We start from the raw sequence: 13,765 nt of genomic DNA, 5'->3' as shown, positions 1-13,765 counted from the left end.
ACAGGCTTTACCCCTGCAGCGGCGGGGCGAGTCGCGAACGTTTGGCTGGAACTGCCTCGCCGGGCTACAGAGATTAAAATAAATTGGATTTGATGGAGCAAAGTCATGCAGGATACTTGAGATGTGTCTGGGCGTCCAGTGGTGCAGGATTGGTGCCTGGCTGGAGCACAACTTGCCTGTGCTTTACATCCCAGCCAGGAACATGTTTTGCTTTAAATGCTGTTTGTTTATTTCCCTCTTGGGAAGTTTCGTGAACAAACCAGCAGTGTTGGTCAGAGCTGCTGGAGCTGCGTTTCCCATGTTGGCTCAGTATCATTTTATAGCAGGAAGTGCAGATCAGCAGCCTCAGTGCCCACTGCCCTGCCCTGCTGTCAGACGAGCAGCTGCGGCTGGATGGTGATGCTGGTGCCTGCACCCCAGTTTTGGGGGGGTCTCTGGGGCTCAGGTGGAGGGGAAGGACCCTGGGAGCCGAGGGCAGTGGGTGAGAAGGTTGCTGCTGCACTAAAAGCTGCTCAGTGCTGCTTTTCTCTTTTCCATGCCATCAAGCGCCTGGGGACAGGGCAATCTGGGGTATTTCACTCCGATTTGACTCCGTTATGTCATTGTCCAGGTCCGGAAAAGGCTGCAGAGGGAAGAGGTTTCATGGTTCCTCAGCAGCCACCCTGCAAGGGGCTGGTGTTTGGTGTCTTTGTCTCCACAGCTGCTGCAGGCTCACGCAGCCTTTTTTCCCTCAAGTTCAGTTATTTTCCAGTAACTTGTCCTGATTTCTTTCCCGCTGTTGCAGCATCGGCTGCTGCTTGTGGGAAACTCTTCCAGCCCCCTGGCCCCTGGGAAAGGCAAACAGGCGGTGAAAGTTTTGCAATGTTTGCCCAAACCCAGCCTTTGGCCCGGCTGGGAGGGGGCGAGACCCCCCCCGCGGGAGGAAGAAGCCGCTTTTTACGCTGAAGGGAGGTTGGGTTGGTTGTGGGCGAGCGTCACCCTGGCTCCCTCGGGCAGCGAACCTGGCAGTGGTGACCAACGCTTCCTGCAGCCCCCACCAGCGCACCCGAACCACAGCCCCGCTGCGGGAGCGCCGAGCTGCCAACCCCTTGGTCGGGGCTGGGTCTTGTTGGTTTAATCCTTTTTTTTTCCCAAGGGATTTTCCCAGACGGGGGGCTGGAGCCTGCCCTGGCTTGTTGCTGTTTATCATCCCGCGGCTTGGCGCTGGAGCGGGGAGAAGCTCCAAACGCCACGGCTCTCCCAGCGGAGCTGAGGAACGACGCGCTGCCAGGGGTAAAAATAGCTGCCACCGTACAGCCCAGCGGCCGTGGCAGCTGCCAGGTCTGCGCTGCTCCGGGCCAACGGTGCCCTGTGGGCCGCACGATGCTTCCCAGTGCCCGGGCAACAGTTCCTGCTCTTTTACGATACATTGACATCAAAAAAATATTTCCATGTGAGTTATAACGTCAGTGCCCCCGCAGCTCCCCTGGGCCCTGGCTCTTGCCAACCCAGCGCGGCCTTTTCCGGGAGCCGGAGCGCGGGCAGCGCTGGCGCAGGTGGTGACGCAGGCCCGGGGAGCGCGGGGGGAGCCCGGGGAGGGCGGCAGCCGCCTCCTTCGCCCCGACCGGGCCTCCCTGGTGCCAGAAGAAAATCCTTCCTGCAGCTGCCTCCTTAACCAGCTCGCTGCCTGACCCCACTGGGCTGCCCGTACCCCTGCCCGTACCCCTGCCCACCCTGGAGCCTCTGCAGCCCCTCGTACCGCAGCCCCCCCCGGCCACCCAGAGCCAGCGGCCCTCGGTGGGTGCTGGCACGGAGCTCGACCCGCTCACAGCGCCCGCAAAGCCCCAGCTGCGGTTTTTTTGGGTTTTTTTTAACACTTTTTCACATTTTTTTTCACCCAGCTCTGGTTTGGTGGGAGGATGGCGCTGACGGGAGGGGGTGAAGCTGCAGATTTAAGCACCCCCTGCCCCAGCAGCACGCCACGGCTGGAGGGGGGGGTCTGCTCCCGCCTGCCGCAGCCAGAACGGGGCTGCCGGGACCGGGCACGGTGCGGGGGTCGGGGCAGCCCCGGGCCGGGCTGAGCCGCCGCCGGCCCCGCCCGCCCGTCCCCTCCCGCCCGTCCCCGCCATGGCGGCGGCGTTCACCGCCCTCCGCGTCCTGCTCGGGCTCTTCTTCCTGGGCACGGGCGCCGTGAAGCTCTCGGACCAGCTCTCGGCCGAGCTGCACCGGCACATGGTGAGCGGGGGGCGGCGGGCCGGGGCCGGGCTGGTTCGGGGGGTGCGGGACCGAGCCCCTGGGGTGCGGGGCTGAAACCTTGGGGGGGATGAGCAGGTTGGGGTGCAGGGCTGAGCCTTTCTAGGGAAGGGGCTGAGCCCTTTGGGGTGCAGGGCTGAGCCCTTGGGTGGGATGAGCAGGTTGGGGTGCTGGGGTGCAGGGCTGAGCCCTTTGGGGTGCAGGGCAGAGCCTTTCTGGGGAAGGGGCTGAGCCCTTGGGTGGGGGTGAGCAGTTAAGGGTGCTGGGGTGCAGGGCAGAGCCTTGCTGGGGAAGGGGCTGAGCCCTTGGGTGGGATGGGCAGGTCGGGGTGCTGGGGTGCAGGGCTGAGCGGAGCAGACCCCACCAGAGGGGCCGTACCCCCCAGCCCCGGGCTCAGGGCTGCTCCGCTCCCCTCCCACCCTTCCCAGCAGTCGCAGTTCGTGCGGTTCGCCGAGGTGTTCCCACTGAAGGAGTTCGGGTTGGTGCCCGAGGCGGGCCGGTACCTGGAGGTGGTGGGCTGGGTGGAGGTGGTGGCCGGGCTGCTGCTGGCGTTCGGGCCCCAGCTCCTGCAGGAGATCAGCAACTTCGTCCTCAGCGTCGTCATGATCGGTGAGAGCGAGCGGGTGCCCGCCGCCCCGCGCGGGGGCTCGGGGGATGCTCGGGGAGGGACTTTGGTTGCCACGCTCTGCTCCTCGCCCAGGTGCCATCTACACGCTGCTGGCGCTGCGGGAGCCCCTGGCCATGTGCGCCCCGGCCACCCTGTGCCTCGGCCTCCTCCTGCTGCTCAACATCCGTGGGCACGCAGACCCTCCCAAGCCCAAGTTCGAGTGACCAGAGGCGGGAAGGACGGATGGCTCAGCTGGCAGGAAGCGATGCCCTTACGGTGTTTTCGGAGATGGCATCGCATCCTGCCAGGTAACCTGCTGCTGGAGCGCATGTGTCCTCTCCTGCCGCTGCTGGAGACCCTGGTGCCGGTTGTCCCTGTCCTGCGGGACCTAGACTGGTGCTTTGGGACCGTGGCCGTGGCACTGCCGCTGCTCCAGCAGCTCCATTGCTAAACTCGCACAAGGTGTCCGGCTCTTCCCAGTGTTTGGCCATGCTGGGCTGGGGCTGGCTCTGCTCTTCCGGCGGCTTTTGTATTTTGGAGTAAAGCCTCTTGTTTTTCACGTTTTGGCTCGCCTGTTTATTTCTGCCTCCCTCCACACTGAGCTGCAGGGGCTGAGGGGACGTGCTGGGGCTGGAGGCCCTGCTCTCCCGGAGCAGTGCCTGGCGACAAGAACCAGGCACGGGCAGGAGCTGGCGCGGAGGCAGCCAGCCAGTGGAGAAAATCTGCAGGGGGCCAGGAGCACCCCCCGGCTGCCCAGAGCCACCCAGCAATGTGCCAGGCCACTTGCTGCACATCTTTGGGGACGGCAGCGGCAGCGTGACCCCCCAAACCCTGTGTCTGGGCAGGCACGTGCTTTTTGGGGATCTTGGTCCAGTGGGGCTGCACACCCACAAGGATCCCTCCACCATCCCGGATGGGCACGGCCAACATACTCCACTCAGGATGAACCCCAACATCATGTTTGAACCCAGTGCATCTCCCAGCGAGGCGGCTGGGATGGCTGTTGGGGGAGACTGTCCGTCTTGGGATGAGCGGAGGGGGGTAGAACACCCCCACACCCCAAGTGGGACCTGGATCACCTTGAGGTGACACTTTTAATGTCCCAAAGGAGCATCCACAAATTGCAGGACCATGCAAAGCAGCGAGTCGGATGCTCACAGAGCTTGGAGGGGCCCGAGGTTCTGCTCCCCCTAAATCCAACTTTGAAGCCAACAAAAGCACTAAGAGTGGAGGAGGCAGATTCCAGCTTTGATCCCTTTCAGGGCGTCCACTTCTTCCCCCAGCTGCTGGGTGCGGAAACTTGACCCTCCACCACTTTCATCCTGGCGTGGGTGGGAAAAGGGCTCTGGGAAATGGTCCTAGATGCGGCTGGGTGGTGCAGCCGTCCTTCCCCACGTGCCCCCAACCCCGTCAGCCGGCGCAGGGAGTCTTAGCATGGCTCCAGTGGGGAATCCCCCATTACATACACACGCAGGTGCTCTCCCTGCTCCAGCTGCCATCCCACAGGCACTAACCCCCACAGGGCTTTGGGATTGGGGGTGGGGGAGGAATCAGGCAGCCCCTGCAGCCCCCCAGCACTTAAAGCCTCCCCCAGCCCAGCGGGATCAGACAGCAAAGAGCAGCTGGAGGAGACGCAGCCAGTCCAGCCCGATCCAGTGGGGTAAGTAACTGGCTTGGCCTGGGTGAGATGGAGCATCCCCCATGTGAACAGGGGTGGGGGAAGGAAAGAGGAAGGGGGGCTGTTAGAGGAGCAGGGGGCTCCTCGGGGGTCTGCGCTGGCTCCACAGAACTGAAGCCCACCGGGATGAGCCCTGAATTCACCCCTCCGGCTCAGCAGCTTGTGCCCTCCATGCCTCGGGCGGGTGCTGGGTACTGCACGTGCCGAATCCGGCCCTGCCGTGCTGGAAAACACCCGCTGGGTGACTCAGTGCCGTCGGTGAGGTGTGGGCAGGCGATGAAATAGCTGCAGCCCTGGGATGCAGCCCCGGGATACAGCCATTGCGGCACAATACGGTTTTCCAAGGCCAGGACCAGCAAACAGCGGGGTGGTGAATCGGCCTCGCGCCGGGCTGGTGGGCGCAGGGGGCTGCCGGCCCCATGCTTGTACCCACTCCCCACGCTGGGGTCTTTCCGGTGCATGCTGAGCCAGTGGGTGACGTCCCCATGGGTGGGCTCTGGGGGGGGATTTGGGGTGCTGGGAGCAGGACGGGGCCGGGTGGCGCCAGCAAGGGCGCAGCTGCGTGGGAGGCATTAAGCCCCGCAGCTGCCAGCTGGAGCCGGCGCAGCACCTCCGGGTGCCACTGGCCGTGGCTCTGCCCCTTGGCCGCGGTGCAGCTGCGCCTGCCGCTCCCCGGGGAGCCCTGGCCGGGCAGCTGACGGTGGCTCCTGGGACGGGATCCCAGAGCCCCTCGTCTCTGCCCTGTTGGAGGCTGAGCCCCTCTGGCAGACAATGGCACCCTGGCAGGGGTCTCTGCCTCCGGTGCCCAGCAGCTACCACAGGCACCAGCCGGAGAGGTCGTCCTGTCCGGGTCAGCGTCCCTGCCCGTCCCCAAGGGCCGTGTTCAGGGCCGTGCCACTGACTGTCCCCCTATCTTTGCAGGAGCCTGGGATGAACGGCTCGGTGCCGGGGCTGCTGCCGGCGGGGCACCCCGGCGAGTGCGTGCCCAGTGACCCGGTGCAGTTCGTGCTGGTGCCCGCCGTCTACTGCCTGGTGCTGTGCGTGGGGCTGCCGGGCAACCTGGTGGCCTTGCTGGTCTTCCTGCAGAGCGGCAAGGTGAGGAAGGCCATCCGCATCTACCTCATCAACCTCACGCTGGCTGACATCCTCTTCAACCTCACCCTGCCCCTCTGGATCCCCTACTACCTGGCAGGGGGGGACTGGCTGCTCTCGGAGGCTGCCTGCCGCCTGGCCGGGGCCGCCTACTACCTGGCAACCTACAGTGCCATCACCTTCATGGCGCTCATCAGCTTCAACCGGTACTGCGCGGTGCGGGCGGCACGGTGGGAGCTGCCACTGACGGGGCGCCGGGGGGCTGCGCTGGCCTGTGCCCTGGCCTGGCTGCTGGGGCTGGGCTGCGCCGTGCCCACCCTGGCTGCCCAGCAGACCTTCCCTGCCCGCGCCGGGGCCACCGCCTGCTTTGAGCAGCACGGCCGGCAGCGGGTGTATGCCTACGCCATGGTGGGCTTCTTCGCCGTCGCCTTCCTGGTGGTGCTGGGCACCTACGCCTCCATCGCCTGGGCACTCTCAGCACCCGCCGCTGCCTCACCGGGCTCCCACCGGCAGCAGGCGCGTGCCATGGTGCTGGGAATGCTGCTGGTCTTCGTGGTCTGCGTGGCCCCCTACCACCTCACACTGGCTCCCTGGGTGGGCAGCCAGCCCCCCGTGCCGCTCTGCGGGCCCCCTGCCACCCTGGATGTGCTGCACGCGCTGAGCGTGGCCCTTCTCAGCCTCAACAGCTGCCTCGACCCCCTCGTCTACTGCTTCTCCATCCGGCGCTTCCGCGCCGACCTGGGACGGACCCTGCGCAAGATCGGCCGGTGCCTCCCACTCTCCCCGCCATCCCCCACTGGGCCCGTGCCCAGTGTCCGTGTGTCCTCCTTTGCCTCCTCGTAGTGGGGTGGGCACCAGGGTCCTGCCCCCCAGGTGGCCCAGCACTGCGGTCCTGGTGGTTTGGGGTCCCTGGCACCTGGCTGAGTGATGGGCACAGCTGGGACTTGTGCCACAGCGGGGAGCAGCATGTGTGGAGCTCTGACTTCGTGCATCCCTCCTCCTCCTCCCACCTGCGCTCTGCTCTCTGTGCATCCCCACGTGCTCACAAGCCCACGGTTTCCATTCCCGCACGAATCCTGCCCTCCACTTTGCAGGCGCCAGGAAGGCAGCTTGCCTGGCAAGGGAGGGCTGAGCTGCTGCGGGGGGAGCTGAGCCGTGGTGGGACGCAGCGAGACAGGACACAGAGGGATGCCCAGTGGCTGCTGTCCCCTCTTGGGGATCTCCATCCCGTGGGGACATTCATGATCAAAGACACGTGTGGCGTGAGCCAGGCTGCCCGGGGGGGCTGTCTGGGGCGCCGTGGTCCCATCCCGCAGCGTGCCCGACTCTCTCACCCACGTCCCGCTGCTCTCGGCCGGGATTAAAAATGGATGAGCCAAAGGCTTCCCCAGTCTCTTTGCTGGCGGGTGCCTGTGCCACACACCGAGCAGTGCCAGCCACTCGTGCGCCATGGGGTAGGGCTGGGCATGGGGCACCCCCTGGCCCCCAGCTGCGGCTCAGCCCAGCTCCTGCAGTGGGAGCCTGTGCCAGGGCAGCTCCTGCACCGGGGGCTGCCGGGCCCTGCTCCCCCCTGCCCCATCTCCTGCCCTGCCCACACGTGGGTGGCCGTGGTGGGGGCAGCACAGCCCCCAGCCCCACGCCTGCTGCCCACTTTCCCAGTGAGCCCTGGCGCGCAGCGGGGGCGGCGGAGCCAGCGCGGAGCCGTGGGCGGCTGCGTGGGCGGAAGATGGTGTTTTCCCAGCTCTGGCTCATTCCTGCCGCTGCCGCCTCAGCCCCACTCCCCGGCACTGCATGGGCAGGAGCAGCGGGTGCTGAGCAGCCACATGGGCCCTGGGGCACGCAGGGGCAGGGGGTCGGTGGCAGGGGTCGGGGTGCATCAGCTGCCCCCTGAGCAGGGGTCTCACCCCCTGGCACAGGGCTGCTCTCAGCATGCTCCGGCTCACCGGTGCCTGGAAAGGAAGCGGGAGACATCAGGCAGGAGAAGACTGGCTGCCCAGGGGACAGCTGGCATGGCATGGGCAGGGTGGTGGCCTGGCACCGGGGTGGCTGGGTGATGCTGTGCCTGTCAGCAGGGGGTTATTAAAGGCTGCTTGGCTGCCAGCGGGGAGGTGATGCTGCAGGACAAGGGCAGGCCCTGGGGGGACGGGGTCTCCATGTGCCATGGGAATCATGCACCATCATGGCTCAGCAACGCTATGGCACAGTTAACCCGGCATGGACTCACAGGACGCCCAGGTGCCCGTGGTGCCCAGGTGCTTTGCTCTGGCTCCATGCAGCCGTGCCTAGGGGCTGGGCTGGATGGAGCTGGTCTCTGTGTGCCGTGGTGCTGTGTCTCAGCAGAACCGGGACACAGCCAAGGGTGCCACTGCTCCGCACCCGGCCCTGGCCCCGCCATCCTCAACCACTCGGTTGTTCCCCCTTTGATGTACACATTAAATTTTAATCGTTTTATGTAACTGCTCAGGGAGGTGGGCAGAGCTGCGCTCCCCACGTGCAGACAGGAGCAGCCATGCTGGCAGCAATGAGGGCACTGCAGGGATGGGCAAGGGCTGGGCAAGGGCTGGGGGTCCCCCTGCCATGGGCAGCAAGACTTTCAGGGGTTCTGCATGCCAGGGGCTGGGGCAGCCAGCTCCAGCTCTGGCACTGGTGGGGTGTCCCGGGGAAGGGGCTGTTCAGCAGGGGGGGGGACAGTGATGGGGGCCATGGGGCTGCTGAGCAGAGCACCCCGAGATGGGGGTGGCTTTGCAGAGCTGCAGCACTGGGAGCAGGGCCTGGATCTGGCCCCACTCTCCCCACAGCGTGCTGCTGTCCCACTGCCCTGCACTGCCCTGGTGAAGCACCTCTGTCCTCCAGCCTGGCCGTCCCGCTGGGCGAGTGATGGTGTGACTGCCCCGTGGCACAGCCGGCCTGGCTAAGGACCATGGCGCTGGCACGTGGACACAAAACACCAGGACACGGTTGCTTGAGAACCCACTCTGGGCACTTGCCAGGGCCATGTCCCTCCGTGCCTCGGGCAGGGCTCCCACGCAGTGTGGCGGGTGGCTTCGGGGCCGGCACAGTGCCAGGGCCGGGCACGTGCCACGGTGTGGCTCCCGCTGCCGCGTGCGGTGAGGCGTTCGTTAACCAGGTTACGGTTCCGCCGCACTTGTAACCCACGCGTGCTGTAATTATTGTTATCAGCAAATTACACGGCGCAGTGAGAGGGGCTCGGTGGGCAGGCGGCAGCTGCCGGGGGGAAGCTGAACCCCCGGGGGGCTGCACCCGGTCCCGGGCCACCCCAGTACCCTGCGAGTGTCCCTGTACCCCGGCACCCCGCGGGCAGGCAGCGCGGCCGCGCCACCGCAGGGGTGAGCGACTGGTCCCGGGGTGCCCCCGCCACCCCGGGGTGCCCCAGGGGGATGCCCACGGGTGGGTACCACCCGTCCCGCTGCCAGCCCAGCACCTCGGGGCAGAGCCCACGCTGCGTGCCCCACCGGCGGCAGCTCCCCGGCCCCCCCGCGCGGCTCCCCCCGCTCCGCCCCCGGCCCGCCTGAGCCCCGCCGGGGGTCCCGGGGCGCCGGGAGGCGGCGGCAGAGCCGCACCGGAGCCATCTTGCGCCGCCGCCGCCCGCTCTGACTCCCGGGGAAAATCCACCGCCGTGTCTTGGCTGCGTCGCGGCGGCGGCGGCCCCGCTCCGCTCCGCACCGTTCCGCGCCGCTCCGCGCCCATCCGCGCTGCACTGCGGGGCCGCCGCCACTCGCATGCTGCCGCCCGCCGCGCTCCCACGCGCGGGGCGCCGGCCCGGGCCGCGCCGGGACCAGCCGAGCCGGGACCAGCCGAGCCCAAACGAGCCGCTCCGGTACCAGCCGGGTCGGGCCGTCGGGGAACCGCCCGGCAGCGGCCGGAGGATGTAGGCGGCGGGAGCGGGGTAAGAGCGGCGGAGGCGGCGGGCTGTGGGCGAGGGGAGGGTCGGTGCCCCGGGGCTGGCCGGTGCTGCGGTGCTGCCGCCCGGGGCTTGTGCCGCCGCGGGACATCGCCGGGCGGGCGAGGGTTCCCGGTCCCGGGGGATCCGCGGTGCCCAGGGCGGTGGGGGGGGGGCTCTCCCCGACGGGGCGCCGGGGCCGTGCGGGACAGGCCCCAGGGGGACGCGACGTGTCGCCCCGGGACCCATCCATCGCCGATGAGGGGGTGCTGGGGGGAACCGGGGGGAGGTGGCAAGATGGCTGGGGGCATCTCGCCGGCACCGCGGTGCTCAGCTCAGCCGGCGCGGCTGGTCGGGATCCCCCGGCGGGTGCGGGAGAAGGGGTGCGGGCATCCCCCGTCTCCTGGTGCGTGAGGTGCTGGGGAGGGGGTTCTCAGCCCCCTCTAGACTCCCCCCCGAAGGCCACAGCAGCCATCGCGGTGCTCTCCCGCTGTGGAGGGCTCGGGCAGCGCTGGGCAGGCCCAGGACCCCTCCCCAGCCCGATGGTCTCCCCTCTCGCCAGCCCGCGAGGCTGCGAGGCACGGAGGGTTGGCACCGGGTGCAGGAGCCGTGTCCCAGCTGGGTCGGTGTCGGCCCAGGGCTGCCGGCGGGTGCTGGGAGCTGGCACAAGCCGAGCCGTGACTCTCACCGTGTATCCAGGCTCCATGGTACAAGCCAGGTTGGCGGGCAAGGAGGGCTCTGCAGGGGCCCGGGTCTGGGTGTCTCTCTCTTCTCGTTGCCTTCCTTCTCCCGGCTGGTTGGGTCTTGTTGGAGGAGCCAGGCTGGTCCCTCCAGCCTGTGCCAAACCTGCAGAGCAAGTTGGCTCTGGGACCGCTCGTCTCTCTCCATCCTGTGACATCCAGCCCTGCACGTCACCTCCCTTGCAGGGCACAGGACCCTGATGCCCACAGTGGGTCCCTGCCTGCTCCCTGGGCCAGGCATGAAGCCCTGAGCAGGCGGGAGGGGACAGAGATGGGCTGTTGGGTGCTGGCTGCCCCCGTGGGAGTTTGGACTGGGAGCAGGTGGCCTCCCTTGGTGTAAATCAGGGCAGGATCTGGCCAACAGCACAGATTCTCCTTTAGGGAATGGATGTCGTTTCCCGTCTATCTTGGTTCCTCACCCCTGTGCTCCCAGTGTCCTCCCGCACGCGCCTGTGGCTTCCAGCCCTCTAGGACCTCATCTGCTGGCAGATGGAGCTGGGAGATGGCCACTGGGAGACAGTCATGGCCGTGCTCCGGAGGCTGGAAGGAGGCACATCAGCCCTTTCGAAGCATTATTCAAGTGCCGGCAGGGCTGAGAGGGAAAAATAACCATCAAAGTGACCATGGAGCATTGGACCTGGAGGGGCCCTTCTTGGCTGCGGGGGCAGCGAGAGCTCCAGCACAGGGTGGCACAGGCAGGAGCCGTGTTTGGGGCTGCCTTGAGTGTTGTCGCCCCGCTGAGCCTAGGCACCAGATCCCTGATGTGGGCAATGGGGTGACATAACCATGGCATCCCCATCCGGCCTGGGGATGAGCCCTCGGTGCCCAAGTCTCTCTCCTGAGTGCCAGGGCTTGTGCCATGTGGGCTGGATGGGCAGCACCCAGCCCTCCTGCCAGGCCTGGCCCCCAGCAACCTGGGCAAGGCGCGGGGAGGGAGCGGAGGGTGGTGGGGAGCCCAGGCTGGGCGTCCCTGGGGGCCCCTTTCCTTCAGCCTCCCGGTCACTAGCTCAGAGGCAGAGCTGTGCTGGGACCTGCCGGACACAGAGCCCATACAGGAGCCCCGAGGCTGGTGGCTGTGCTGGTGGGTACGTCTTCATGGGTCTGCCCACCACGAGGGCAGGATCAGGCTCTGTGCTGGGTGTCGTGCCCAGGTGATGCTGCTGCGGCTGGTGCCGGGGCTCCAGATCCAGGTTTTGCAGAGGCTCGTGTCTCTCTGACAAGCTGATTCGAAACCCTGGATCCCACCCAGCCAGAAATTTGGATCTGGAGCCAAAGGTGACTCTTGGCCCTTGTTGCCATCACGGGCGAAGCTAAAACCTGGATCTGAGCGGCGATGCCAGAAGCCTGGATCCGGCTCAGGAGCCGAACGTGTGGCTTGCGCTCCTTCTGCCCGTCAAATTGGATTTCCTGAAATAGCCTGGTGAAGACCAGAGCCCGGCGGGGACTGAATGACAGGTCACTGGGGGTGTGGAAGCCCCACCACGATCCTGGCTGCCTGCTCCAAGACGTTGGCAGCCAGCAATAATAGTAATATATGGTGCCATTGCCGGGAGCGCGCAGCGCCGGAGAGCTAAGAATAGCAGGCGAGACGTGCCGGCAGCCGGGGGAGTCGCGGGGAGGGCCGGGGGCCGGGAGCGCGTGGTTGGATGTGTCCTGGGGGACATCCCAGTGATGGGGTGGATGGACGTGGCTGCTCACCTCCCTCTTGGAGGGGAGGACATCCCTGCGGTGCAGGTGGCCCGGAGCATGGCAGGTGCCAGTGGAAGGCAAAGGGATGGGGACGTGCAGAGCAGTGCCCGGTGCCGCTGACCCTGCGTAGCGCCCTTCAATGTGGCCTCGGGGCTCTGCCATCCCCAAGAGCTGAGGGTGAAGCCTGTGCTGCCCAGGTGCTCTGTGGCCTCAGGATCATGGCCGTCTTGATGGCCCTGTGACACCCGATCCCCCTGAGTGGCAGCACAGGGGAGGCCACCCGGGATGAAGGAGGGGGCCAGACTCCGAGAGCAGCACCCCCCATGCTGACCTCTCCTGCACCGGGCAGGATCAAGCCCCTTCTGCTCCCCCTGCCCTGCCCAGTGCCTGGAGCCATACGGCATCGGCCGTGGAGGGACAGGGGGCATGGCCGCCATGGGCACAGGAGCCGAGCTGTGGGCAGGCTGGGCTGCTCTTTGCCAGCCGCGGCAGTGACACGTGGCAGCAGAGCAAGTGCCCATCAGATTAAGGAGATTTAATTTGTACTTTCCTTGTTTCCGTGGGGCCAGGGGTGCTGCGGGTGCCCAGTGTCCCCCTCCTGCGTGCAGCTGTGCTCCCGCAGCACCCGTGTCAGCACCTCTACAACCTGTCCTCAATCCTAATTCGATTCTCCACGTCCCCCCCAGCTCACTCCTCCCCAGATGCTGGAGCGGGAAGGAGCCATGACATGGTTTCTGATTAGCTTCTGAATTCAGATTTCTCTTGGCTGTCGTTGGAGGAGGCTTCTCACAGCCTTTGTCTGGTGCTGCCCGAGCAGGGCGCTGCTCTGCGGTTGCCCTCGACGCTGCAGCGGCAGGCAATGCCGGTGCCCCGGGGAGCGAGCGGCTCAGTGCTGGGAGACCCTACAGAAACACCACGGTGTTTGGAATCAGGAGCTTGCAAGAGCATCACCAGCACCCACAGACCCTGCCACGCGCAGCCGGGTGGGAGCCAGAGCAGGCGGCCTCCTCGCTGCAGCCCGGGTCCCGTGGGCACTGGGGGTGCCATGCGGTGTGGCGGTGCTCTGCTGGTGTTGCTGGCTGCTCCTGGCAAGCACTGAGCACCGCTGCTGCTGTTTTCCTGGGGCTCATTCTGCGTTGCTCCCTGGGGGCTGGGCAGCTGGTGCGGGAGCTGGGCACCATGCCCCGCATGCCTGTCCTGGCGTGGCTCCACTGCGGCCGGTGCATTGCTGGGTTTGGCTCTTTCCCCGGCACCCGGACCTCATCGGCAGCGAGCTGTGGCTCTGAGCAAAGCCAGGGGATGCAAACACTTCCCAGCGGTGCCAAGCCCAAATTAATAGCCTGTGAATCATGGTGCCGTTGGAAGAGCAGATGTTTGCGGTGTGGTTGCCAGTGCCCGGCGTTTCACCGAGGGTCTGTTTGGCCTTAAACAGGCAGCTCCGGGCGGCAGGCGGTGGTAGGAGCCTCGCTGCCTGCCTGGCCCTCTCTCCCAGCGGGGCCAGGAGCCGTTTGGGCTGGGAATTAGCTGAAGTTTTTGGTGGGCAGAGCGGAGCGGGAGAACAGCCTGTCCGTGGGCGTGTGTGGGTGCTGCTTTGGAGCAGGAGGACTGTGAGAGCTGAAGGTACCGAATCCCGGTGTGATGCCTGGCAGAGGATCTGCTGGTGTCCCATCCCTGGTGCTGTGGCCTCGGCCCGGGGCACCCTCTGTCTCCCCAAGGGGCAGGAGGGGCTGTGGCGGGTCTGGGGCCCCCGGGCTCCTCGTTTTGGGGATGGTGAACTGGTTGTTACTGGGGAAACGCTGCGTGTCCTGGATGTGGCTGTCCCTGCC

General features: G+C 66.6%; 2 protein-coding genes across 2 annotated transcripts; both read left to right on the top strand.

Moving 5' to 3' along the window:
- The first annotated feature begins 2,106 nt into the window (after positions 1-2,106).
- Positions 2,107-3,378, top strand: TMEM35B (transmembrane protein 35B). Its single transcript, XM_086626225.1, has 3 exons — positions 2,107-2,214; positions 2,661-2,841; positions 2,933-3,378. Exons 1-3 carry the CDS (start codon positions 2,107-2,109, stop codon positions 3,061-3,063), a joined length of 420 nt encoding a protein of 139 aa, XP_086482351.1. The 3' UTR covers positions 3,064-3,378.
- Positions 3,379-5,447: 2,069 nt separating this feature from the next.
- LOC147527131 (platelet-activating factor receptor-like) lies at positions 5,448-6,452 on the top strand. Its single transcript, XM_086626271.1, has one exon. It carries the CDS (start codon positions 5,448-5,450, stop codon positions 6,450-6,452), a length of 1,005 nt encoding a protein of 334 aa, XP_086482397.1.
- The last annotated feature ends 7,313 nt before the right edge of the window (positions 6,453-13,765 follow it).

This window comes from Tauraco erythrolophus, chromosome 24 (assembly GCF_009769465.1).
Source record: "Tauraco erythrolophus isolate bTauEry1 chromosome 24, bTauEry1.pri, whole genome shotgun sequence".
Lineage (NCBI taxonomy): Eukaryota > Metazoa > Chordata > Aves > Musophagiformes > Musophagidae > Tauraco > Tauraco erythrolophus.
This window is presented reverse-complemented; position numbering and strand designations above follow the sequence as displayed.